Source organism: Monodelphis domestica, chromosome 6 (assembly GCF_027887165.1).
Source record: "Monodelphis domestica isolate mMonDom1 chromosome 6, mMonDom1.pri, whole genome shotgun sequence".
Classification (NCBI taxonomy): domain Eukaryota; kingdom Metazoa; phylum Chordata; class Mammalia; order Didelphimorphia; family Didelphidae; genus Monodelphis; species Monodelphis domestica.
The window spans coordinates 277604583-277628517 of NC_077232.1; the positions used below are offsets into that span (position 1 = coordinate 277604583).

Sequence of the window (23935 nt, forward strand, 5' to 3'; positions counted from 1 at the left end):
TGTAATTAATTCAGATTAGTGGTTTGGATAATCAGAGGCATACTTGGATTTTTGTGACTCTGGGAAAGTCACCCAACCCTGTATGCCCATTTCCTCATCTATAAAATGAGCTGGAGAAGAAAATAGCAAACCACTCCAGTAAACCCAGTGGATAGATCATGAAGAATCAGACATGACTAAATAGCTGAACAACAATGTAAGTGAAGAAGAGGGGATATATATTATAAGAGATGTTGTGAGGGTAGAAATGGTAAGATTCAGCCATGGGTCAGATAGGCAAGTTGAGTGAGCATGAGGAGTTGAGAAAGACACTTGGTTTGCAAATTTTGGTGACTGAAGGGTGTGGTGCCCTAAGCAAAGGAAAGTTTGGAAGGGAGTCTGGTTTAGGGTTAGAAGAATGAGTTCTGCTTTAGATATGTTGAATTAAAGATGCCTTTAGGACATCTACTTTGAAATATCCTAGGGACAGATAGAGATACATGATTATATCCTAGGAGATAAACTAAGGCTGGAGATAGACATATAGATATAGATAGAGACATACAGATATAGATACATAGATATAGATATATTTTTGAGCCCAGGGAAGCTTATGACATCACCAAGTGAAATGTTGTTGTATAAAAAGAGGAGGGAGAACATGCCAAAAGAGTGGAGAAAGGGGACACTCATGGTAAGTAGGTGAAATGTTAATTAAGACCCAGCAAGGGAAACTGAGAAGTAGTTGGGTATGTAGGATAATAAACCAAAGAGAGAGAGCAGAATAAAAAAAAAATTTAAAAAAACCCTAGAAATGAGAAAGTATATTAGAGACAAGGGTCATCACCAATGTCAAATGATCCCGGGAAGTGGAAAAATATCAGAACTGAGAAAAGGCCATTTGATATGGCTAGTAAGAAATGATTGGAAATAGCACTTTTAGTTGACTGATGAAGATGGAAGCTCAGATTGGAAGGAGATACCAGAGTAAGAGGAAAGGAAGTAGTAAATAGATTGTAGACTGCCTTCTCAATAAGAGTAGTGGTGGTGATGGTGGTATTTTTTTCCAATGAGATACCAATGTAACCAAAATATGAAGTGAATTTGATATTGGGAGTTATGTGACAAAAAATTCTAGATAAAAGGAAAGGGTTATTTCTTGCCTAGTGGAGTTATCTTTATATTATGATCTAACTTTATTTACCAGTTAATTACTGCCACTGACATTTAAAATCTTGAAAAGGGGAGAGTAAATGTTTGACAATAAAAAAACTGATGGAGAAAACTATTTAACTGTGAGTTGTGCTTCTATAACAGCTCCATAGGAACAGTAATTATTCAAGAATGGAAATATAAAAGGTTCTTTGTTCTCTGAATGGCCTTTGATGAATCTCCCATATGTTTCACAAAGATCTTCATTTATATTCGATTTCTTTCTAAGCAGCACATTAGCATTCTTTTCCACCTTAGATTTTCATTTTACCCCCCCACCCCAGATTTGACTTTCCCCCTGACCTTTCTGTACAAATGAAAGATTCTGTACCTAATACTGTGAGCTCCCTTCAAGACAGGTTTACTGTTCATTAGAAGTGTAGGAAGCCATAGGAGCTATCCCTAATTGAGCTCAGCTCCTTTCTTCTGGCAGTCCATTGCCTGTTCCCTAGTATCCTCAGCTGATGACCTACTGAGAAGTTGCAGTGGGCTGGTTATTCAGATTCTAATTGCCATTCCATCTGGTGGTCCTAAAAAGTTATTTCTGCATGTGGGTAGCGCCTGGGGTATGAACCAGAGAAGAAACATACTGAAAGGGCTTGTAATAAATGGAGTCATCTCTCTCTCTTTCTGTCTGTCTGTCTGTCTGTCTCTCATTTTTTTCTAAAATTCTTACCTTCTGTATTAGTGCCAGTTCTAAAACCGAAGAGTAGCAAGGGCAGGACAATCAGAGTTAAGTGACTTGCCCAGGATCATGCAGCTAAGAGGTATCTGAGACCGGGCCTAATCCACTCTATCCACTGTGCTACCTAGCTGCCCCATGGCCCATATCTTAAAGGAGGTAGAAACTACCCTTCTCCAAAACAGAAGAAGAGGTCTCCCTTGTACACATTCTCTAGAACTTTGGAATCCAACAAAGTCCTCTCTGTAGAGAAACTGAGGCATAAAATTGAGGAATTTTCTAAGATAAATATGAATTGCATTGTAGGGCTGGGCCCCAACTCCTCCAAGTCATTAGAAAAACAATTTAAACCCTATCACATAGGCAACACTCAACGAATATTTTCTTTTGACTGAACAAAGTCATGTAAATTGTTAGGTTAAATTGGTTCCTTTAATGTGAAAACAAATTAATTTCTGTATTGAGAGGAAGATTGTCTTGTGTACCTCAGGCTAGTATATAAAAAATGCATTTTCTCTTTGTTTTGCCTTCCTTTGGCTCCTTCACAGCTGCTATGATGAGCAAATTGTCTATTTTGGGAAAGGAGATGAGCTTGTCCTCTTAGACCTGTGTGATAGAAAACTAGATAGTCAGGGTGACTGGGGAGGGAAGAGCAGCATTTGGTGAGATGGTCTAGCCAAGGCTACTGATTCTGCAGAGCATCCTAGGGATTGAATTGAATTTACATGTTATATCATTCTGCCTTTCACACCTGGAATGGCCTAGAGTCCGCACTGAACAATTTCCTGAAAGATCTCACTGTAGACCCAGGGCCAAAGCTGAGGGTGGATAAGTTCGAACTCCTCCTGCCTTGTCCCTGTGACCTCTAGTCAAGGTCACCAGAGAGCTCCAATGAGCAGAACCAACCCGTACGATGGGCATTGTGCAGAATGTTACTTCAGCACTGAGTTTAAATGGTGCTAAAAAACAATCTGAAGTCCTTTGAAATGATCTCTCTTCTTTTGTATCATGGCAGACATACAGGAAGACCGTTCAGCAAATAATACAGGCTCTGATCCGAAAACTCGCTACTCTCAGCCAGTATGAGGAGGTCCTGGCAAAAATCAACGCAACAGCCACAGATCGGCTTATGGTTCTCAAATCCAAACCACAGTCAATACAAAGAGATATAATTACCATCTGCAGTGACCCTTATACACTGGCACAGCAACTGACTCATATAGAACTGGTAAGGTTGCTACTTTCACTTGGTTTTACATCCAGTCAATCAATAAGCATTGTTAAGAGCCAGACAGGGCTAAGCACAGAGGGAAACAAAGAAAGACAATCCCTGATCTCAAGGAGCCCACAATCTAGTGTAGGGAGTGGGGGAGTGAGAGTCTCACAGTCTAATGAGATATCCACAAGTTATTTTGTTGTGACTCAGTCATTATGCCCTCCAGCAAACTCTCCATTATTATTTTTTTTGGCTGTTTAGCAACTTTATTTACATCTAGGTAGAGATATTAAAGTGGGAAATATAGGAAGGAGGTAGAAAATATCACGTAGCTAAAAATACCCCAAGTTCTAATCCTAGTGCCTCTAGACTTTGAATGCAAATCTCACCAGTCCACAAGAGTGTCTCCAGACAGGCGTTGTAACAACCAAAAGCCATTGCCAAAGAGGCTGAGTCACAAAGGGCAGTCTCTCACACTAAGCAAACTCTCCATTATTTGTAGTACTAATGGGAATCTAAGAGATGGCTAATGCAAAATAGCAAAAAATCTTTGGGATTTAACTTTAATATTTGCAATTGAGTATAGGCATGTTGTACTAGGATTTGACTTCAACATCTGATCTCTGGGGGACAGCAAAGTTTTCCCAATTCCCTTTTCATTCAGACCCTTGCTCTAGTCCTAGCCATATAGGCTTCTGCTTTGGAGGCCTAAAAAGCTTCTCTCTCAGACTAAGACAGAGAATTCACTGGAGCAGAGAACTACTTGCTTGTAATTGGGGTAAAGCCTTTCAGCTTGAAAAACAAGAGCTGTTGGGGGCAGCTAAGGGGCTCATTGAGAGGTCCTGGATTCCAGTATGGCCTCAGACACTTCAAAGCTGTGTGATCCTGGGCAAGTCACTTACCCTCCATTGCCTCACCCTTGCTGCTCTTCTGCCTTGGAATCAATACATGGTATTGATTCTAAAACAGAAGGAGACAGAGACAGAGACAGAGAGAGCACAGTTTTTCCATTTGTTATGCTTTTATATTTGAATATATAACTTCCAAGTGAGGAAACTTCCTTTGCTAAACTAAATCTGAACCCTCATTGTACCCTAGGATCTTAGAAAATGTTGTGAGGCGCTCGAGACTAAGTGATTTGCCTAGGATCACCTATCCATATATGCCAAAGATAGGACTCATACCCATATCATCCTGATTCCAAGGCCAGCCCACACATCCATTAGAATACCTTCCTTCTCCAGTTTAATTATATTGCTGGGGAAACTGCTGATTCATCATGGTTTGGTTTGGTTTTAAATTTTTCAGGAGAGGCTCAATTATATTGGACCAGAAGAGTTTGTCCAAGCCTTTTTGCAGAAAGACCTTTTGGACAATGACAAGGTAAAGACTGTTCCACTGACTTCTAGAAGCTATATTTGTGTGTGTGAGCCTACTGTACTGAACTCAATAGAATAAAATTGAGAAGGAATTCTTGGGGGTCCTAGAAACTTCCTCATCTCAGTTTTGCATGAACAAGCTTAATGCACATGATTTTTTTGGTGGGTAATTTGTAATAGTGGGTGTTTTCTCCAAGTTTCTATGCCCATAATTGATTTTTTCCCCTCTTTCTCCTTCTGGGAAATTTATGTAATTAGAACTTTTGATTATGGCTGATGGAGGTGAAAGACATGGTTTTTGCAGCTCTTGTTAAAAAACAGAAGCAAATGCTCAGCTTTTGATCCAGTTACAAGGACAGTGTAGGGCCATTCGCCTGGCTGATAAGGAGCTGTTAAAAAGTTTCTGTCTTTTTTTTCCCTCTTCCTCTAAGATTCAGGCAAAGACACTTGATAAACTATTTATTTATTATCTGACTGAAGCCAGCAAACATATAAAGCATTCCAGAACCTTTCTCTCTAAAAATAAACTTACTGGAAATCTGTAAGACACATTTTTGCCCTCCAGATAGTGTGAACAATTTAATGCATTTTGAACTCTCCTAGAAATCATGGTCTTCTGGGAGTAGGACAACATCTGCTTTCTGTCCCAATGATTTCCTTCAGTACTGGAACTACAGAATAAATTCTTCAAGGAAAGGATAAGGGAGACTTGTTAAAGGGAAAACAAAGAATAATTAACCTGAATTGGAATTTTGCTTTTGAACTAAGTTCCCTTTAGTCTTCAATGATTGTTTTGTGAAGACTTTCCTCTACAACTTGAGAGATCACAGATTCCAGCATTCCAGTGCCTGTCTCCCTCACACCCACCCAGTTTGCCAAGTGTTCAATTCAGTATAATTTGTACCCGATGTCCCAAAAGCTTGGTGCAGCTTAATACTTTAAAATTTTAATAATTATAAGCCATTCAAATTTTAAACTTTTGGAATACCCAATGGATTCAGCACCTCAGGTACATGGCACTTGGGAATATAAGAAATTGCTCCACTTTTTTTTAAAGCTTTACTTTTTGTCTTAGAATCCATACAAATATCCATCCCAAGGCCGAAGAGCTATATGGGTGAGATAGTGGGGGTTAAGTGACTTGCTCAGTCTCACTGCTCAGTCCAGATCTGAACCAGTTCCTTCTGCCTCCAAGCCTGGCTCTCTATCCACTAAGCAACCTAACTGCCCCAATTACTCCACTTTTGATTGCGTCCCAGGAACAAGAAGGACATTCAGCTCCTCTCAATGATGATAGTGAAAGACATTGTGGTACAGTGTGTGGCAGATAACTTGGATCAGATTCTGCCAGTGTCCTCCACTACTTCCATGACCTTGTGCAAAGTCATTGGCCATCTAGAAACCTGAGTTTCTTTCTATGTTAAATAAGACAGTTGGATTAGATGGCTTCTAAGGCTCTTTTGAGTTCTGCATCTATGAACTGATGAATCCATATAGAATCTGCAAGCATTTATTGAGCTCCTACTGTATACCATACATTAGATTAGGTACCAGAGAAAAAGGTTTTTAAAACTGCCCTCAGAGAGAGCTAAGGAGATATAAGAACAACTCCCCAGATAAATAGAGATGAGAGATAATACTAGCAACTGCCAAGGGACTAGGCAGAGATCCGTAGATTTTCTTTGTTATTTTCACTTTATTTCCCCCAACAATGAAAACAATTACATCTTTATTTTCACTAACCTCTAATTGAAATTTAGCATTTCCTTCAGTTATTTAATAATATTAGTTTGAGATGTCCATTGGCTTCACCAGACTCCCAGAATGAGAGTTTGGAGAGGAGTGGGGTATCATTGACCCAAGAAAGATTGAATCCTTGAGATAGAGGGTTGTTGTCTGACTGATTGATCAAACAGCTGTTTAAAGTTGGCAAGAACACTGTACGTATTTGATCCTCATAACAAGCTTGCAGCTATGACACCATGGGTCTTATTCTCAACTTGCAAATGAGAAAAGGTAAATGAATTGCCCATACAGATGCTAAATGTTGGCTAAGATTTGAACTTATATGTCCCTGGCTCTAAGCTGCCACTTTGATGCTTAATTTTAGAAGCAAGTATTCTAGTCCTTTCAGTCCCCCTTGTTATGGTGGTGTCACTTGTTGGCCTCTCTGAAGCTTAGAGGACATTGGCTCAAATTCTTTTAAGCCAAAGTATAAAGGCTTCAATAAAAGAATATCTTTGGCCAATCCCAAGTCACCCAGCCTGGGATCTGGGAGAAAGAGCACCCAAATGAATACATTGGAGTGAACAAATAGATCAAGACCTCCAGGGACCCTTATGGCATGGCATCTTACATAATTCCTGAGGTGGAGGTGTTATGGGGGATTTAGGAAGGGGAAAAGTTTATACAAAGGGGAAAAACACACTTAAATAAATGAGTTTATTAACAAAGAAAGGGGTGATGGGGAAGGAAAAAGGGAAAGGTTTACATCTAGTTGCCCCAAGATATTTAACCCACTATAGTTAATTTCCTAAGCTTAACCTGTTTAACTCACTCAACTAAAGATTACTCAGGATAAGTCCAACAGGGAACCCAGAATCTCACACACAGAGTCCTTGGTGGGTCAAATAACAGGAATCCCATTGTTGAGTCCTCAGATGTTCCAGGAAAGAGAGAGAAAGGCTCCTCCAAAATCACTCTGTCCACCAGAATGTGTGGGGATCTTCTTCTCATTCCTTTTGATCTTAATTTAATGCAGACAGCTTACAAGATGAGGTTGTCCAGGGAGAGTCCAGATTCACACCCTTTAGGCTTGACCTTCTGCTCCAGACAGACAGTTGGAAACCTGTCCCTTCAACATCTTAGAACTCTGACTCAGCCAGCTCTTGAAGAATTCTGAGGCTTGAGGGCTGTCAATCGATTCTTTGGAGCTTCTTTGCACTTTGTAACTTCTCTCGCTACAGAGGCAAAGGTGTGCTCATGTAAGAGTACAGTCAGAAATCAGAAAATATTACAATCAAGACTTGTTGATTGCCTAGACATAAGAAAGGGATGGGGAAAATGTTAATAATTCCCATTAAATCCATAAGGGTTGTGAATACTTTTTTTCCCCTAGAGAGTTAGTTGTCAAACTTTTATCAACACACCCCTGAGTGAGGCAAAATGTTACTATTTTATTTCCTCTAGGCTTTCTGATTTGAGCCTTTCTTTTTGTCTGATAATTAGTAATAGTAATTTCTATTCTTTTTCTTGTGTTTATTCAGAGTTGTTATGATGAGCCAAAAAAGACACGAAATCTAGAAGCTTATGTGGAATGGTTTAATCGACTCAGCTACTTGGTTGCCACTGAAATTTGCATGGTGAGAGAATAGATCATTTACTATCCTCTAGCAAACTAGCCCTCATTGGGCTTAGGAGTCATTATCTCATCTTTCCATCCATCCTCTGGCAGATCTGCTCTTTAGGTTGGCTTTCCATCCATCCTCTTATAGGCTTACTCATTCTATTGGCTTTCCACCTGTCCCCTGGTAAGTCACATTCCACTTCTATTGTTTTTCAGCCTGTAAAAAAGAAGCATCGAGCAAGAATGATTGAATATTTCATTGATGTTGCCCGGGAGTGTTTCAACATTGGCAACTTCAACTCTTTAATGGCAATAATATGTGAGTATGTTCAGGAAGGATCTTGCCATTTTCCTTATAGTGAGACTGATGGAAAACAATTGTCAACAAAAGATGAGGAGTTTATAAATTTAACAGTTTATTTGATGTTCTAGAAGGGAAATATTGTTATTCAATTGTTTATGACTCTGTGTGACTCCATGAAGTTTGTCTATAGGGTTTTCTTTCAGAGATACAGTAGTGGTTGCCAATTTTTTCTCCATTGTGTCCCATTTTATAGATGATTTTTGCTTTTCTTTGCATCCTCATCACTTAGTCTGTCACATAGTAAGTATTTAATAACTGTTTGTTGACTGACTCATTTTGCATAATTAAAGGCAGTGGAGCTGCTTCTTAACAGGGGCTTGGAAAGGTTGTGTATTGGGTATGTAGCCTGGAACTAAAATGGAATCCAAATAGTTTTCAAAGATGTATAGCTAGAGATGACCTAGATAAAAGAACAGAGCATGAACAGAATGGAGTTGTCTTCATAATTTGACCCTTTTCTTTCTTTCCCATTCTTCCATTTAGAAAAGTAACAAAAAATTCTGACAAATGTCAATGCCACTTTGGCTAGAAAATTGAATGGAAATGAGCAGAATAAATCGCTCTAAGACACAAATTTTAACTGCAGGGGTTCTGAATTTTTTTGTGTGTCAATCTGGTGAAACCTTAAGGACCCCTACCCAGAATAATGTTTTTAAATGCATGAAATAAAATACATAGGATTGCAAAACAAATCACTTAGATTGAAATACTGTTATTAAAATGCAACAAAAGCAGATTCACAGACCCCAGGATAAGAACCCCTAACTTGGAGGAATAAAAAACCTCAGAGTTTCACAGTTCCCCTGGAAATAAGTCAGACATTGCACATAAAAGCCTTATAGATATTATCTCATTTGATTCTCAGAACAACCCTAAGAGGTGGGTGCTATTATCACTGCCATTATACAAAGAAACCAAAACAGAGATTAAATGACTTGTCCAAGGTCACACAGGTAGGACGCTTCTGAGGCCACATTTGACAGCAGGCCTAGGTTAAAAAATTAAATTAATTTTCCTTGCTATGTAATGATGTCAGAGAACCTGTCTCTCTTTTGTAAAGTATGAATACCAGAGGTCCGAAATTATTTGGGTCATTGAGAGCAATTTTCCTTTTTGATTCTTTTTTTTTAGCCTTGGAATCAATACTATGTGTTGATTCTATATATTGGATCAATCATCATTTATATATATGGATTAATACTGTATATTGATTCCAAGGCAGAAGATTGGCAAGGGCTAGGCAATAGAGGTTAAGTCACTAGCCCAGAGTCACACAGGGAAATTTCTGAGGCCATATTTGAACCTAGGACCTCCTGTTTCTAGGCCTGGCTCCCAATCCACTGAGCTACCCAGCTGCTCCCTCCTATTTAATTCTAAAGATACTTGCATTTAATTTCTAAAATTAGATTGAACTCCTGCTGTGCACAGAGTAGACACAAAGAGAAGGGATTTTTAAGAGAATAGAATGCATGGTTTCTAGAGTTTACAATATCTATAGTCATTTGCAGAAACCTCAATAATAGATACATTTTTAGACTCATAATTTAGAATAGAATTTTGTATTTGATTTGCCTTTTTATTTTTTAATTTTAAATGGAAAGCTGGTATGAACATGAGTCCTGTCTCCCGGCTAAAAAAAACATGGGCCAAAGTGAAGACTGCCAAGTTTGACATTCTCGAAGTAAGTATACTAGATGCTTTGAAGGAATCCCAGCATTTTTTGATTCTTGCAAAGGGAAGCTGCTTTCCCCTTGCTTCATGGATGGACCTGGCCTTCGACCACCGAAAAGACTCAGAACCATCATCCTTTAAGACCTAGTGCAAAGAGATATCCAGTTAGAAGAAAAGAGAACTATAAATAGGGCCCTAGCTTGATTATGAGTCAGGAGTTTTCCCTTTTTCATTAATATAATTATAACTTATTAAACCCTATCTTGACAGCAGCATTTTGGTCTTTAAATACAACGGCTTTATATACAGTACCAAGTAAATGGAAGTAGAAGAACTTGGAGGACTATGAAAAAGAAAACAGTTATGTCACTTTTTAAAATATATATTTTTTAAATTTGAATTCTAAATTCTCTTCCCACTTCCCCTCTTTTCTCCCCTTCCCCTCACCCTGAGACAGTAAGCAATCTGATATACATTTTACATGTATAATCTTGTAAAACATTTTTCTGTATTAGTCATTTTGTGGAAGAAATCTCAAAGAAGAAATGAAGTGAAATATAGTATGCTTTAGTCCACATTCAGACTCCATAAATTCTTTCTCTAAAGGCAGTTGGCATTTTGCATCATGAGTCTGTAGGATTGTCTTGAATCACTGTATTGCTGAGAATAATTGGGTCATTTAGAGTCATTCATCAAAAATTATTACTGTTACTAAGTCACATAGCATTCAGTAAATATATAATTACTATTGTTTATAACAAATGTAAATCTGAAAGCACTGTGTTGCAATATTGATTCAGGTTTATATAGCACATAACCTCAAAACATCCCTATGGAGTAGACATTATTAAACCCATTTTATAGATAGAAAGCTGGAACTCAGCAGACTTTACCCAAAGTCATACAGAATGTAAATGTATTAGATGGGATTCAAATCCAGGTTTCCTAACTCTTAAGAACTGTGCTCCAAAATAACATTCTCTCTCTCCCTCCTCTTCCCCCCCATCTCTCTTTCCCTTTTTCTCACTCTCTCTTTCTCTCAACCCCTTAACTTCCATTTTAGAATCAATACTGGATATTGGATCCAAGGCAGAAGAGGCATAAGGGCTAGGCAGTGAGAGTTAAGTGACTTGTCCAGGGTTACACAGCTAGGAAATATCTGAGGCCAGATTTGAACCTGGGTCCTCCTAACTCCATCCACTCGGCCACCCAACTGCCCTTAAGTGTTAACTTTCTATGAATTTGGACTAGATGATGTCTAGTCCAATTATCAATTCTTGCAACTAGTAAAATCTATTTCAGTCACCTGAAAAAGTTTTATACCATATCATCTATTCTTTACATTAAAAATAAACTCTATCCCTAATCTAATTGTCTTCACAGAAATTGACTGGTTATCATAATTGCAAAATACAGTTGTCTCTTATTGTTAGGGGATGCTGAGTAGTAATGCTGCTTCTCTTCTGTGTATAGCATCAGATGGATCCTTCAAGCAATTTTTATAATTACCGAACAGCTCTCAGAGCAGCAGCACAGAGGTCTTTGACAGCTCACAGTAGCAGAGAGAAGGTAAATTGCAAAAATAGACTGATATGAGAAGCTTTTTAGTGTGAGAGATCATATGTTATATTCTGAAATGCAATGCAATGATGCTCCTTTTACTAGGCTACTCATTTTTTCTTTTGGGGCACAGGAGTTGGTGGGGGGAGGGGAAGGGAAAAGCAAATTAGATCATGAATTGACCACAATTGGGAGACTTTCCCATTTTTTATTGAGTTAACTTTATAAACCACACCCCAATAACTGCATTAGATGTATATTTTGTACAAATGTAAATTTGATGTACTTCCATACTCTCTTTGTTCTGCTCCATCTGTTTTATAAGTGAATCCCAAAAAAAACTCCATGTGAACATGAAAGAAGATACCACAAACCTTCTCCTTGGAAGTAGGGATTATTTGTTATCATTATGAATAGGAAGGTACATGGGATGAAAGAGAGTGTCCCCTGAGATAGAAAGCTAAAGGCAAGACAGCACACTTCTCCCTCTTCTATCAGATGCTTCTCCCAAAATATTGCCATACAATGGTACTTGTGTGATTTCCTCTCTGAGGAAGCTGTTGCTAATCTCGTGAGATGAATGTCACATTTTCTCACTAGAAAGCAGCAGCTGAGCCTGGAAATGCTGGGGTATTCTAGGACTTAACCTTCTCAGTAGGCAAAGATGTTTGGAGATGGAGGAAGAAAAGGCTTATATAGATGTTTTCTTATCTTAAAACAGTGTCTCCTGAGCCTGGAACTGATGAGCAGGCTATCAAATACACTTTAGCATAATAAGAAAAGGTGAAAACAGTTGGGGTTATGTGAGATTTTGGTCTTATTTTCAGCTGTAGAATTAGGAATAAACCCCTCAAAAGCTTCTTTTCCATTCTCAATAGTATGTTTCAATCATTTCCCCCCTGAACCCAAGTCTATTTCCACAAAAACAACAACAACCAAAAAAAAAACTCCTTGTCATCTCCTAATTGGAAAAGAGAATTACTGGCATTTCTCTTTTACTAGAAAACTTCTTTTTTTTTTTTAAACCCTTACCTTCCATCTTGGAGTCAATACTGTGTATTGGCTCCAAGGCAGAAGAGTGGTAAGGGCTAGGCAATGGGGGTCAAGTGACTTGCCCAGGGTCACACAGCTGGGAAGTGGCTGAAGCCAGATTTGAACCTAGGACCTCCCATCTCTAGGACTGGTTCTCAATCCACTGTGCTACCCAGCTGCCCCCCTTTTTTTTTTCTTTAAACCCTTACCTTCCATCTTGGAGTCAATACTGTGTATTGGCTCCAAGGCAGAAGAGTGGTAAGGGCTAGGCAATGGGGGTCAAGTGACTTGCCCAGGGTCACACACAGCTGGGAAGTGTCTGAGGCCATATTTGAACCTAGGACCTCCCGTCTCTAGGGCTAGCTCTCAATCCACCGAGCTAACTTCTATTAGGATCTTTCCAGTCTCAGCTAAAAGAAGGACTCTTTCTAGTAATGCCTGGTGATATTATTTAGGATTCGTTGTTAAGATTGTTATAAAATGACTTAATTAAGACTTTGATCTCATTTCTTTATTGGGTACTTTTTTTTACATAAGAAAAAACAGAATCTTATGTTTTCTTTAGATTGTAATACCCTTCTTCAGTCTCTTTATCAAAGATATCTACTTTCTCAATGAGGGCTGTGCAAATCGTCTTCCAAATGGTCATATTAATTTTGAGGTGAGTGGATTAAATATTTATTATTACATGAAGAAATAAATATGTAACACTTCAAGGTTTGGAAATCACTTCACAAATATTTTCTCATTTTATTATTACAACAGCTCTGGGAAGTACATGCTCTCATCCCCATTTTTTAGATGAGAAACTTGAAAGAATTAAGTCACTTGCCCCAGGGTTACACAATTAGGAAGTGTCTCCGGCACTATTTGAACTCAGCTCTTCCCGACTATCAGTCTGTCCACAAAGCCACCTAGCTTCTTAAAAAAACTTTTTGTTAAACACTTGCTTTCCATCTTAGAATCAATACTTTGTATTAGTTCCAAGGCAGAAGAGTGACAAGGGCTAGGCAATGGAGATAAGTGACTTGCCCAGGGTCACACAACTAAGAAATGTCATAGGCCAATAAAATGCTCTTCATGCTCCTAATTGAGTCACCATCAAGTACAAAGTGCTTTATCCATGGCACCACCTAGCACCTACCTAGATTTACTAAAAAGCAGGATAATGTAGTGTTTTATGTAGCTAATAATATAATGTAGTCACTTCTTTCCCTCTCCTGAACAATCATATCCATGTTCACATAATATCAGCATCAGGCTTTTTCTATGACTTATGAATCACAAAAAGAAAGGTTAAATTTTCTTTTTAGTGTTGTTCGTTTGTTTTTCAGTCATGCCTAACTCTTTGTGACTCCATTTGGGATTTTCTTGGCAAAGATACTGGAATAGTTTACCATTTCCTTCTCCAGCTCATTTTACATGTAAGGAAACTGAGGCAAACAGGGTTCAATGACTTGCCTGGAATCGCACAGCTAGTGTCTGAGACAAGATTTGAACTTTGGAAGATGAGTCTTCCTGGTTCCAGGCCCAATGATTTGTAAGCTGAACCACCTAGCTGCCCATGGTATAATTTTATTGTTGACTCTATCCCATTGTATCTCCAAACTTTTGAAATGTGTTGTATACATATAAAATGTATATCAGATTACTTACCATCTCCATGGCAGAGAGGAGAAGGGAAGGAGAGAATTCAAGATTCAAAATTCTTTTTTAAATGTTGGAAACTCTTTTTACATGTACTTGGAGAGGAAATAAAATTAAACACTTTTTTAAAAGAAAATATGTTGTATATCTACATTGTGTATTACAATTCTTCCCCACTGTGGGAAGGGCTGTCATATGGAAAAAAAACAGATGACTTTTTTTCTAGATCCATCCAGAGGATTATGAGTGATCTCAAAGTGATCTCAAAGGTGTTGGGGAAGAAAGTTAAGCCCCCTAGAAACCCAAAGTGACAAAACCATTATTTTATAGGTGCGAAAATTCAAGGGCTGAATTCTTGCAGGATTCTTTATGGAGAGAAATAGAACCTTTATGGTGATGCATAGAAATGGATGTCACAACACAATCTGATGTAAAGAAAGAATAACAGCACACACTTCTAAAGTGCTTTCAATAGGAATTGTTTCCTTCTTATTTTTTTAGGGAGCACCTTTCAAATTTTATTTGTATGTTTCTTCCTTTCCCTTTTTTAGAAATTCTGGGAGCTGGCCAAACAAGTGAGTGAATTTATGATATGGAAACAAGTTGAGTGTCCCTTTGAGAGAGAGCGGAAGACTTTGCAGTATCTGCTCACTGTTCCTGTCTTCAGTGAGGATAGTAAGCATGACATTCAGTTGAACTTCTCTCTGTCATTCCTCTTGGAATTATCTAAACAACAACACTCTGTCCTTGCTTCTTCCTGACCTCTGATTATCTCCTGTCATCTCTGTTATCTACAGGATAATCTACAGTTTATTCTAGTATCCATTTTGCTTATTCATTGAGCAGCAACTTTGGGGGTGGTGTTATTTAAGTTCAGTTGGTGCTTTTGACTCTCTTCATTTTTTCTTAACCCTCACCTTCTGTCTTAGAATCAATACTGTGTATTGGTTCCAAGGAAGAAAGCTAAGGGTTGGGCAATTAAGGTGAAGTGACTTGTCCAATGTTATACAGGTAGGAAGTGTCTGAGGTCATATTTGAACCCAGGACCTTCCATCTCCAAAGTTGGCTCTTTATCCAGTGAGCCACTTAGTTAACACTTAAATTCTCTTAATAGGAGCAAGTCTGGATAATGTCTCATTATTACAGCAAGGAAGCGGTGAAGAAATATACAAGACTGAAAAGTTGGGCCATAAATATTTCTTGCTTTTTAAAAAAAATTTTTAATTAATTAATTTAGAATATTTTTCCATGGTTACATAATTCATGTTCTTTCCTTCCCCTACTCCCTCCTGGAGCCAACAAGCAGTTCCAATGGGTTTTACATATATCATTGTTCAAAACCTATTTCCATATTATTACTATTTGCAATAGAGTGATCGTTTAAAGTCTACATCCCCAGTCAGATCCTCATCCGAACCATGTGATCAATCATAGGTTTTTTTTTTCTGTGTTTCTGTCCCCAGAGTTCTTTCTCTGGATAGGGATAGTACTGTAAATATTTTTGTACAGGTATTTTTTCCTTATTATCTCTTTGGGGTATAATTGCCTATGAGCTATCAAAATTTTTTGGAATATTTATAGCCATGCTCTTTGTGGTGGCAAAAAATTGGAAAATGAGGGGATGCCCTTCAATTGGGGAATGGCTGAACAAATTGTGGTATCTGTTGGAAATGAAATAGCATTGTGCTCAAAGGAATAATGAACTGGAGGAATTCCATGTGAACTGGAACAACCTTCAGGAATTGATACAGAGTGAGAGGAGCAGAACCAGGAGAATGTTACACACAAGAGACAAATACACTGTGGTACAATCAAATGTAACGAACTTCTTTACTAGCAGCAATACAAGGATCAAGGACAATTCTGTAGGACTAATGAGAAAGAACACTATCCACATCCAAAGGAAGAACTGTGGAAGTAGAAACACAGAAGAAAAACAACTGCTTGATCACGTGGGTCAATGGGGATATGATTGGGGATGTAGACTCTAAATGATCACTCTATGGCCAATATTAATAATATGGAAATAGATCTTGATCAGTGACACATGTAAAACCCAGTGGAATTGCTTGTTGGCTACAGGAAGGGGGAGAAAGGGAAGGAAAGAATATGAATCATATAACCATGGAAAAATATTCTTAATTAAAAAAATTTTGGAATATCAAGAAATGATTTTTCTCCCTCCTTCTTGACCCTGATTCTATGATGGCTTTGAGTATTCATGCAGCATAAATTCTAAGCATTTTTTTCAAACCTTTACCTTCTGTCTTAGAATTAATCATAAGAATTGATTCTAAGGCAGAAGGGCTTAGGCAATTAGGGTTAAATGACTTGCCCAGGGTCACACAGCTAAGCTAGTGTCTAGAGTCCAAATTTGAACTCGGGTCTTCTTGACTCCAGGCCCAGTAATCTATCCACTGTGCTACCTTGCTGCCCCAACTACTGCTAACATTCCTCTTATTTTTTATTTCAGCTCTTTACCTGGCTTCCTATGAAAGTGAGGGCCCAGAAAATAACATAGAAAAGGACAGATGGAAGTCTCTAAGGTATATTCCAAAAGTTTATTGTTTATCAACAAATCCAAGATGCTAGTCTAATTACAGCTCCTCAATCAAAGACAAAAATTTGGACTCTCCTCTCAAGAAGCTATGAGTGTGCTGTTTTAATCACTGTATGTCCTTCTGTCAGATCTCCTGAAATGTTCAACGTGATTAACTGGCATATGTGAACTCTCTTCTATAAGGTCCCATGAATAAAGCCTCATCCCTATGTCAAATACTATTTATTAGTATCCCTCTGTCACTTGATTTTTTGTTTTTGAAGCTGACAGGTATATATCTTTCTGAGTTTTAATTCTTTCTTCTCCCCTGTTTTATCTTCTAAAATAAATTATTCATTTTTTTAACTCTTACCTTAGTATCCATTTTTAACCCTTATCTTAATATCAATTCTAAGACAATAGAGTGGCAAGGGCCAGGCAATTGGGATTAAGAGACTTGCCCAGGGACACACAACTAGGAAGTATCTGAGGCCAGATTTGAACCCACATTCTCCTGACTCTAGTCCTGTTGCTCTGCTGCTTAGCTGCCCATGAAATGAATTATTCTTTAAAAAAAATTTTTTTAACATTTTATTTTCCCAGTTACATGTAATAATCATTTTCAACATACATTTTTCAAAATTGTAAGATCTAAATTGTCTTCCTCCCTCCTTTCCCCCTCTCAGAAATGGTAAACAATTTGATCTGGGTTATGAGTATTATGAAATGAATTATTCTTAACCTGTGGTCTACTAGAATGAACTTTGGACAAGGGGGCCAGTCACAGGCCATAGTGATGATTCTACCCTCTCCTTCCACTAAGCTAACTCTGTAATCTTGGTCAGCTCACCATCCCCTAGACCTCAGCATCTTTTTGTAGAAATGAAGGTAGGGTTGTGGACCAGATCATCTCCAAGGTTGCCTTCAGCTCTAAAATTCTGGGATCTGGGATCATGTTATTTGTGTAAGAATGTTTTCTCAAGCAAAGGTAAATTAGGAGGTTGTTCAAAAGACATTGTAGTCTAAACTTAAGCTGTTTTATTGCATTCTCAAAACAAAGCTATTCAGGAATTTTTCATCTTTGTATTAGGATTGTAACAATTAAAATTTAGCTTCTCTACTAAAAATTATTATATTTTTAGAGGTTTATTAAAGATTATTAGAATTAAGAAATAAAGAAATACAAAATAAGAAAAGCATGTGCAACCTACATCTTGCCTGCCTGGTAGAGAGACCTGTGTGCTTAGAAGCAGAAGCAGAGAGAGCAAGTAGGTGATACAGTCAGTTTAAATACCCATTTTGTTCTCGGCCCAGGTGAGCACTCAGGTGAGATTTTAGGGAATTCTGGGAACTACTAAGGACTTCTGAGAATTGAAGTCTGGGGTTCAAATCTCCATTTTTACAGGATGTTCTCATTCAGGTTTTTAGAGGCGCTGGTGCTGGTGTGAAAAATTACTTCTCTTCCTTCTGTCATCCAGCATTTTAGGGGCTGTTAACAAATCCCATTTCAAGTTAGATGTGTTCTTAAGAGTAAACCAGATCAAAAATAATCCTGGTCTGAATTTGCCAAAATTTTCTACTGAAAATTCTTACAAATTCAATATAGGTTTGGAAAGATGGCCAATAAAAAACAGAATTATCCCTCACCTTATTGGAAAAGACAATGAGAATTCTGCAGAATTTTTTTAATAATTAATTTTCCAATTACAGGAAATCACTAGCCATTCTATTTTTTTTTTTACCTCTTTTCCTCAGTGCTAATATTCTAGTGCTATTCCTCCAGCATCCAATCACACATGTTCTCTGTCTCAGGAGCTGCATATCCCAGAACTTCTGGCCAATGGCCTGGAATTATGGCAATATAAGTAGCCCATTGTGCAGTAATAGTCTATAATCTTGCTAGTATTCTTTCCTTTAAAAAAAAACAAAACTCTTCCTTCTTAGTATCAAAAAACCAAAGACCAAGGGGCAGCTGGGTGGCTCAGTGGATTGAGAGCCAGGCCCAGAGACAGGAGGTCCTGGATTCAAATCTAACTTTAGACACTTCCTAGCTGTGTGACCCTGGGCAAGTCACTTAACCCCCATTGCCTAGCCCTTACAACTGTGATATTGAAATCACTCTAAAAGATTGATATATACTAATTTAAGGTCACCAAGGAATTCACCTATGTAATTCCTAAATGAAACACTCAAGTCAGCTGCCAAATTTTTATGATGTTTTAATTACAACAGGAGGAAGAAAATATTAGAGGGAGAGACAGAGAGAGAGAGACAGAGACACAGAGACAGAGACAGAGAGAGACAGAGAGACAGACAGAGAGAGAGAGAGAGAGAGAGAGAGAGAGAGAGAGAGAGAGAGAGAGAGAGAGAGAAGGAAAAAGGGAGAGAAGGAAAGAGGGAGAGAAGGGAAGAAGTTTAACTCAGAACCACTCTGGCTCAGGCTGAGCCAAAACATAGCCAAGGCAGGGAAAGGGATCAGTCCTTATCACTCAGGTGACCAATCTGAAGGAAAGAAGTCTGCGGGGCTCCTCCAACCTCAAGCACCAGCCTCCAACTGCCTCTAGCCCTCCTCCCAGGAAGTCCCAAGAACTCCAGAGGCTGTTCTCTACCTCACTTCCTGCGTCTCACATGTTCCAATGGTGGCTCAAGCTTGACCTAGGACCCCCCAGAGGACTGTCCTTTTTTTTGCACATGTCTGTTGAAGGCCATATTCTCAAGTAATTAAATCTTGAGTTTGCTGCAGCCCTTCCTAATCTTGTTACACTGAGTAAGGTGGAGAATGTAGTTCCCAAGACCTGATTCTGTTATTTCAAGTATCTCTATTGTTATTGATCAGGAAATAGCAAAATCTGATCTTCTAAAGAATGGTCTGAATAGGGTGGAGTAGTTTTGAAATTCACAATCACCACTCTTCTGCCTTGGAACCAATACACAGTATTGATTCCAAGACAAAAGGTAAGGGTTTAAAAAAAACAACAACAAAGAGTAGCAAGAGTTAGGTAGTTGGGATTAAGTGACTTGTTCAGGGTCACATAGCTAGGAATTGTCTGAGGTCAGATTTGAACCCAAGTCCTCCTGACTCCAGGCCTCTCATTCTATCCACTAGTATCCCTTCCAATAGGTAAAATACATTAATTATACAATGTCTTAGATAGAGGACTATATTTTTAAATTCAGTGTAACTGTCCATTCTAATTAGCATAATGGGGAAAACACAAAAGATAGAACTAGAATCTTTTTTTATTCTGTTTGTTAGTTTTATTTTTTTAAACCCTTACCCAGAACCATACTTAGAACCAGTACTATGTGTTGGTTCCAAGGCAGAAAAGCAGTAAGGGCTCGCCATTTGGGGTTAAATGACTTGCCCAGGGTCATGCAGCTAGGAAAGATCAGAAGCCAGATTTGAACCTATGGCCTACCATCTCTAAACCTGGCTCTCAATCCACTGAGCCACTGCCCCATGTTGGTTACTTTTAAAAGCTTTAGATTCTGGTTTCCTTTTCCCCAAAAGAATTAAAATCCTCCTTTTTAAAAGTCTGACTGTGGTTCCTCTGAGTCATTGAACCAGAAGAGAGAGGTGAAAATTAGGCACATTCTCATTTGATTAGTAGGGAGTACTATACATATATAGGCAGTACAACTATTATTTTTCCATTTTACAGAGGAAGCTACTGAGAGCTATCTGTAATATTAAGTGACCTGCCCAAGGCCACACAGCTGATAAGTGGCTGTCAGAAAAGAAGCCAGTTTTTCTGACTCAATCTAAGTCATCAAGTCAGCAAACATTTATTAACCTGATTATGTGCCAGTGGGAGATTAATACAAATAGAAAGAAAGGCAGGTCCTGCCCTCATAAAGCCTATCTTTTAATGGAAAAAGGATGTATTTGAAAGGAAATTGAAGGAGAGAAAAGGATGGAAACAAAGGTCCCCACCATGGGACAAAATGAAGTAATAAAGTTGGGAGCATAAGCTAGAGAGCAATGAAACAAGGGCATTAAAGTCTAGAAACCATGGCTGAGGAAGCTACATTACATGCTTGAATTCCAAGACTGGAGAGAGCTGGGGCATGATACAGTCAGTCCAGAACACATCCTAGAGACGAATAAATCCAATGTTTCTCAATTCTATTAACCTAAAATTTTAAGAGCCTGAATGTTGGAAGGGATCTCAATGGCCATATTAGTCTGACCCCTACCTGAAGAGAATCTCCATTCTAACATCACATGTCAAATAATCAATCATCTGGCTCTGTTTAAAATCCTTACAAGGAGTCTCCAGCTAAGAACTTGTTGCCTCTAAGCTGGCTTTATGCATAGGCTGGATTTTAAATGAGAAAAATAAAAATAATTTTGCAAAAATTAAAGTGCTCTATTTCATTAAAATATAATAATAATTGAGTATTCTTTTACCTATATGATAGATTAAAAAAAAAACTCTTTCCTTCTGTCTTAGAATGGATATCAAGTATCAGTTTCAAGGCAAAAGTAAGGGCTAGGCAATGGAAGTTAAGTGACTTGCCCAGAGTCATACTGCTAAGAAGTGACTTAAGGCCAGATTTGAACCCATGACATCCTGTCTCCAGGCTTGGCTTTTTACCCCTGAGCCATCTAGCTGCTTTCTATGTAAAGTGATTTAAGGGATACTGGACAGCCTTTCTTTTCCTGGTGCCTCCCAGTTTCAACATTCCTTTGGCTTCCTTTTTTTTCCCCTAAAAAAAAAATAAGAAAAGCATTCACTACATTATTTAACACAAAAAGTGACAATCTGATTTTTCCTCTTGATTAGAAAGATTTATAGGCTCAGGGTTAGGGTGGGGGAGCAGAGCTATTAAAAAAAATCTTGGGAAACAGGTTTTGAAATGGGCATAGGGACCCTAAAAGGAACCAGAAAACCACTGACTAAAACTCTTTTGCAATATCACCTGATCCTTTGCCAAACTTAGCTCCTTTTTCTCTCCTAACTTTTTTTGGGGGCTAATCAGATAAGTAAGTCAAGAGGAAATCACCTACTTATCTATGGAATCCAGACAAGTTAAAACAATCCTAGCTAACGTGTAAATTCTTCCCCAACAAACATTGTGTTTAAAAGACATTTTTTATTGATTATGCCTCAGGCTCTTCAGAACCAAAAGCTAGGCAACAAGAGATCTAGGAGTTCATAATTGTTTAATCTATCCTTAATTGACAGGTGCCATGTTCCTGTAATTATTTCCCCTTTAGATCCTAGAAAAATTCTGTTCACATCCAACTTCTGACTTGGAATCCAAGTGCTCTCTCTAATTTTCCTTTTTTAAAAATTCATTTGCCTTTTATTTTTTAATCATTAAAAAAACCTTACTTTCTAACTGAAATCAATACTGTGTAATGGTTCCAAAGCAGAAGAGCAGTAAGGATTAATGGCAGTGGGAGGTAAGTGACTTGCTCAGGGTAACCCAGCTTTTAAGGGTCTGAGGTCAAAATTGAGCCTAGGTTCTCTAGTCCTGGCTCTCAATCTGCTGAGCTACCTACCTACCCCCACATTTGCCTTCTCACTCATGAAGGAGACCAGCTTTTAGCATCTTGCATAAATTCACCTCCTCCTCAGGAATAAGCCCTTCCTCTTTTTTCTGCTCAGTGTGTGGCATACTCAGTCAGTAACTATTGCTAATCTGTTTGTTGCCATGTTCAGGATTTTAAAGGCTTTCCCTTGACTAAGGAAGAAAAGCAAAGATCCTTATAAGTCATTCATATCTGCCTAGTGAAGGGTATATTCCAGGAAACCACTTGCAAACATTCATGAAATGATCCAGGGGTCTTTCCTAGTATGGAAAAACAAGCTTCAGAACAAGTGTAAATTGATCATTAAAGTCCTCCCTACTATGTATGAGCCATAATATTCTCTCATGATTTTTTTTCAGGTCCAACTTCTTAGGCAGAACTTAACATGAGAGATGCTGATGGCCACTGCTGTAGCTAATACCATCGCTGCTGTGCATTCGCTCCTTTAGGAACACATCACATCACCCTTGTTATTTTCAGCATCCCGCGGTAGGAAAGTGATGGGTACCTTGAACCTGGCAGATGAAAGAGGGGCTTATGTGAACCAAGAAAGCAAATTCATTTGAGAACAAAGGGGCAACAGACTTCCCGCAGATGACGGGTTGAGAAACCATGTGTGGGACTCAAATACTGACTGAGGGCAGTTTTAACACAATCCTCTGAAGCTACTGGAATTTCCACGTGATTCATCTTTCTCGGACTCTCCATGGGAATGAGTCACTCTGTACCTGGAAAGAGAAAAAGAGTCGATGCCTACATGCACCCTCTTGCATTGTTTGGGTTGAAGATTTGCTGCTAATGGGCATGCCAAGGCTCAATGATGACTCATAAAAAGCCTAGATTTCTTTGTTCATTTAGGAATCAAAAAAAGAAAAGAACAAAAACTTCAATAATCCAAGAAGCTCACCTTCACCAGTATTGACAGACAGAGCCAATGCTGCATACTTAGTTCGCTTCCATTGGGTGTCTGATATGGTGTGTTTTTTCATCAGTTTCCCCTATCCCATAAGGTATTGAGTTAGCTGCTGGTTAGCAAACTCATTTTTACTAATATAAATTATTTAAAATAATAATGAAGATTAATGCTGTGGCGTGGAAGATGGCCACTAGAAAACTTTCATTTAAAGCTGAACTATTTAATGTGTTAACAAGTAGTTTTATTTTTTTTTGAGCTATTTACAAATTGCCTTTATGTTGTATTCTTTTCCTTCAATAGTCTTTTTTTTTTGTTAATCATAATTATGGAAAATTTCTTTTCCTATGTAAGTTCAAACAGTTTTGCTTTTTGAAAAGGTACTCCTGGAGTCCCCAATACATCTAAAATATTCTCTGACATCATTTCTCTTGCTTATTTCCATGGTAATGCTGTTGTGATGAGCTAGCAATGTGTGTGTGACCAGCAGTTGGTATAAAGATAATATGCACATAATTGATCAGTATGTGATGTGTCTATCATCACCATATCATGAGCATGTGATAAATCAGTATGATGCTCATATGACCAATCCATGGTATGCATACACACCAGAACATGAGGCATACGTGTAAGAGAAATGGGCTGAGTTCAGATTCAGTTTGGGGACACAATTACTGTCATTGAATGGTTAACAAAAAGAAAATTGACTCTGCCCTAATGCAACAAGGATACAGAAGCTGCAACTAAGCTTAATTCTTCCTCTTTTCATAGAAGCTGATCTGTAAGGAAGCCTAGACCAATTGGGCCCCCCAGGAGCAACTTTTTTTCCCCTTACAGAAAGCTAATCCCAGTC

The 23935-nt window shown here is 38.3% G+C and overlaps 1 protein-coding gene across 2 annotated transcripts in view; it reads left to right on the plus strand.

The window, feature by feature from the left end:
• The window catches only part of RASGEF1B (RasGEF domain family member 1B), a 45108-nt gene extending 21609 nt beyond the window's left edge, over nucleotides 1-23499 (plus strand). Inside the window, exons 5-14 of one of the 2 annotated variants that reach the window (XM_001362167.4) lie at nucleotides 2889-3101; nucleotides 4398-4472; nucleotides 7735-7830; nucleotides 8031-8133; nucleotides 9780-9859; nucleotides 11323-11418; nucleotides 13007-13102; nucleotides 14640-14763; nucleotides 16562-16634; nucleotides 22526-23499. In XM_001362167.4, the coding sequence (XP_001362204.2) occupies nucleotides 2889-3101; nucleotides 4398-4472; nucleotides 7735-7830; nucleotides 8031-8133; nucleotides 9780-9859; nucleotides 11323-11418; nucleotides 13007-13102; nucleotides 14640-14763; nucleotides 16562-16634; nucleotides 22526-22550 (981 nt within the window). In that variant the 3' untranslated portion in view covers nucleotides 22551-23499. Of the gene's footprint in view, nucleotides 1-2888; nucleotides 3102-4397; nucleotides 4473-7734; nucleotides 7831-8030; nucleotides 8134-9779; nucleotides 9860-11322; nucleotides 11419-13006; nucleotides 13103-14639; nucleotides 14764-16561; nucleotides 16997-22525 lie in introns of those variants that run through there. The other variant, XM_056803260.1, reaches the window with a different exon arrangement.
• Nucleotides 23500-23935: the final 436 nt, after the last annotated feature.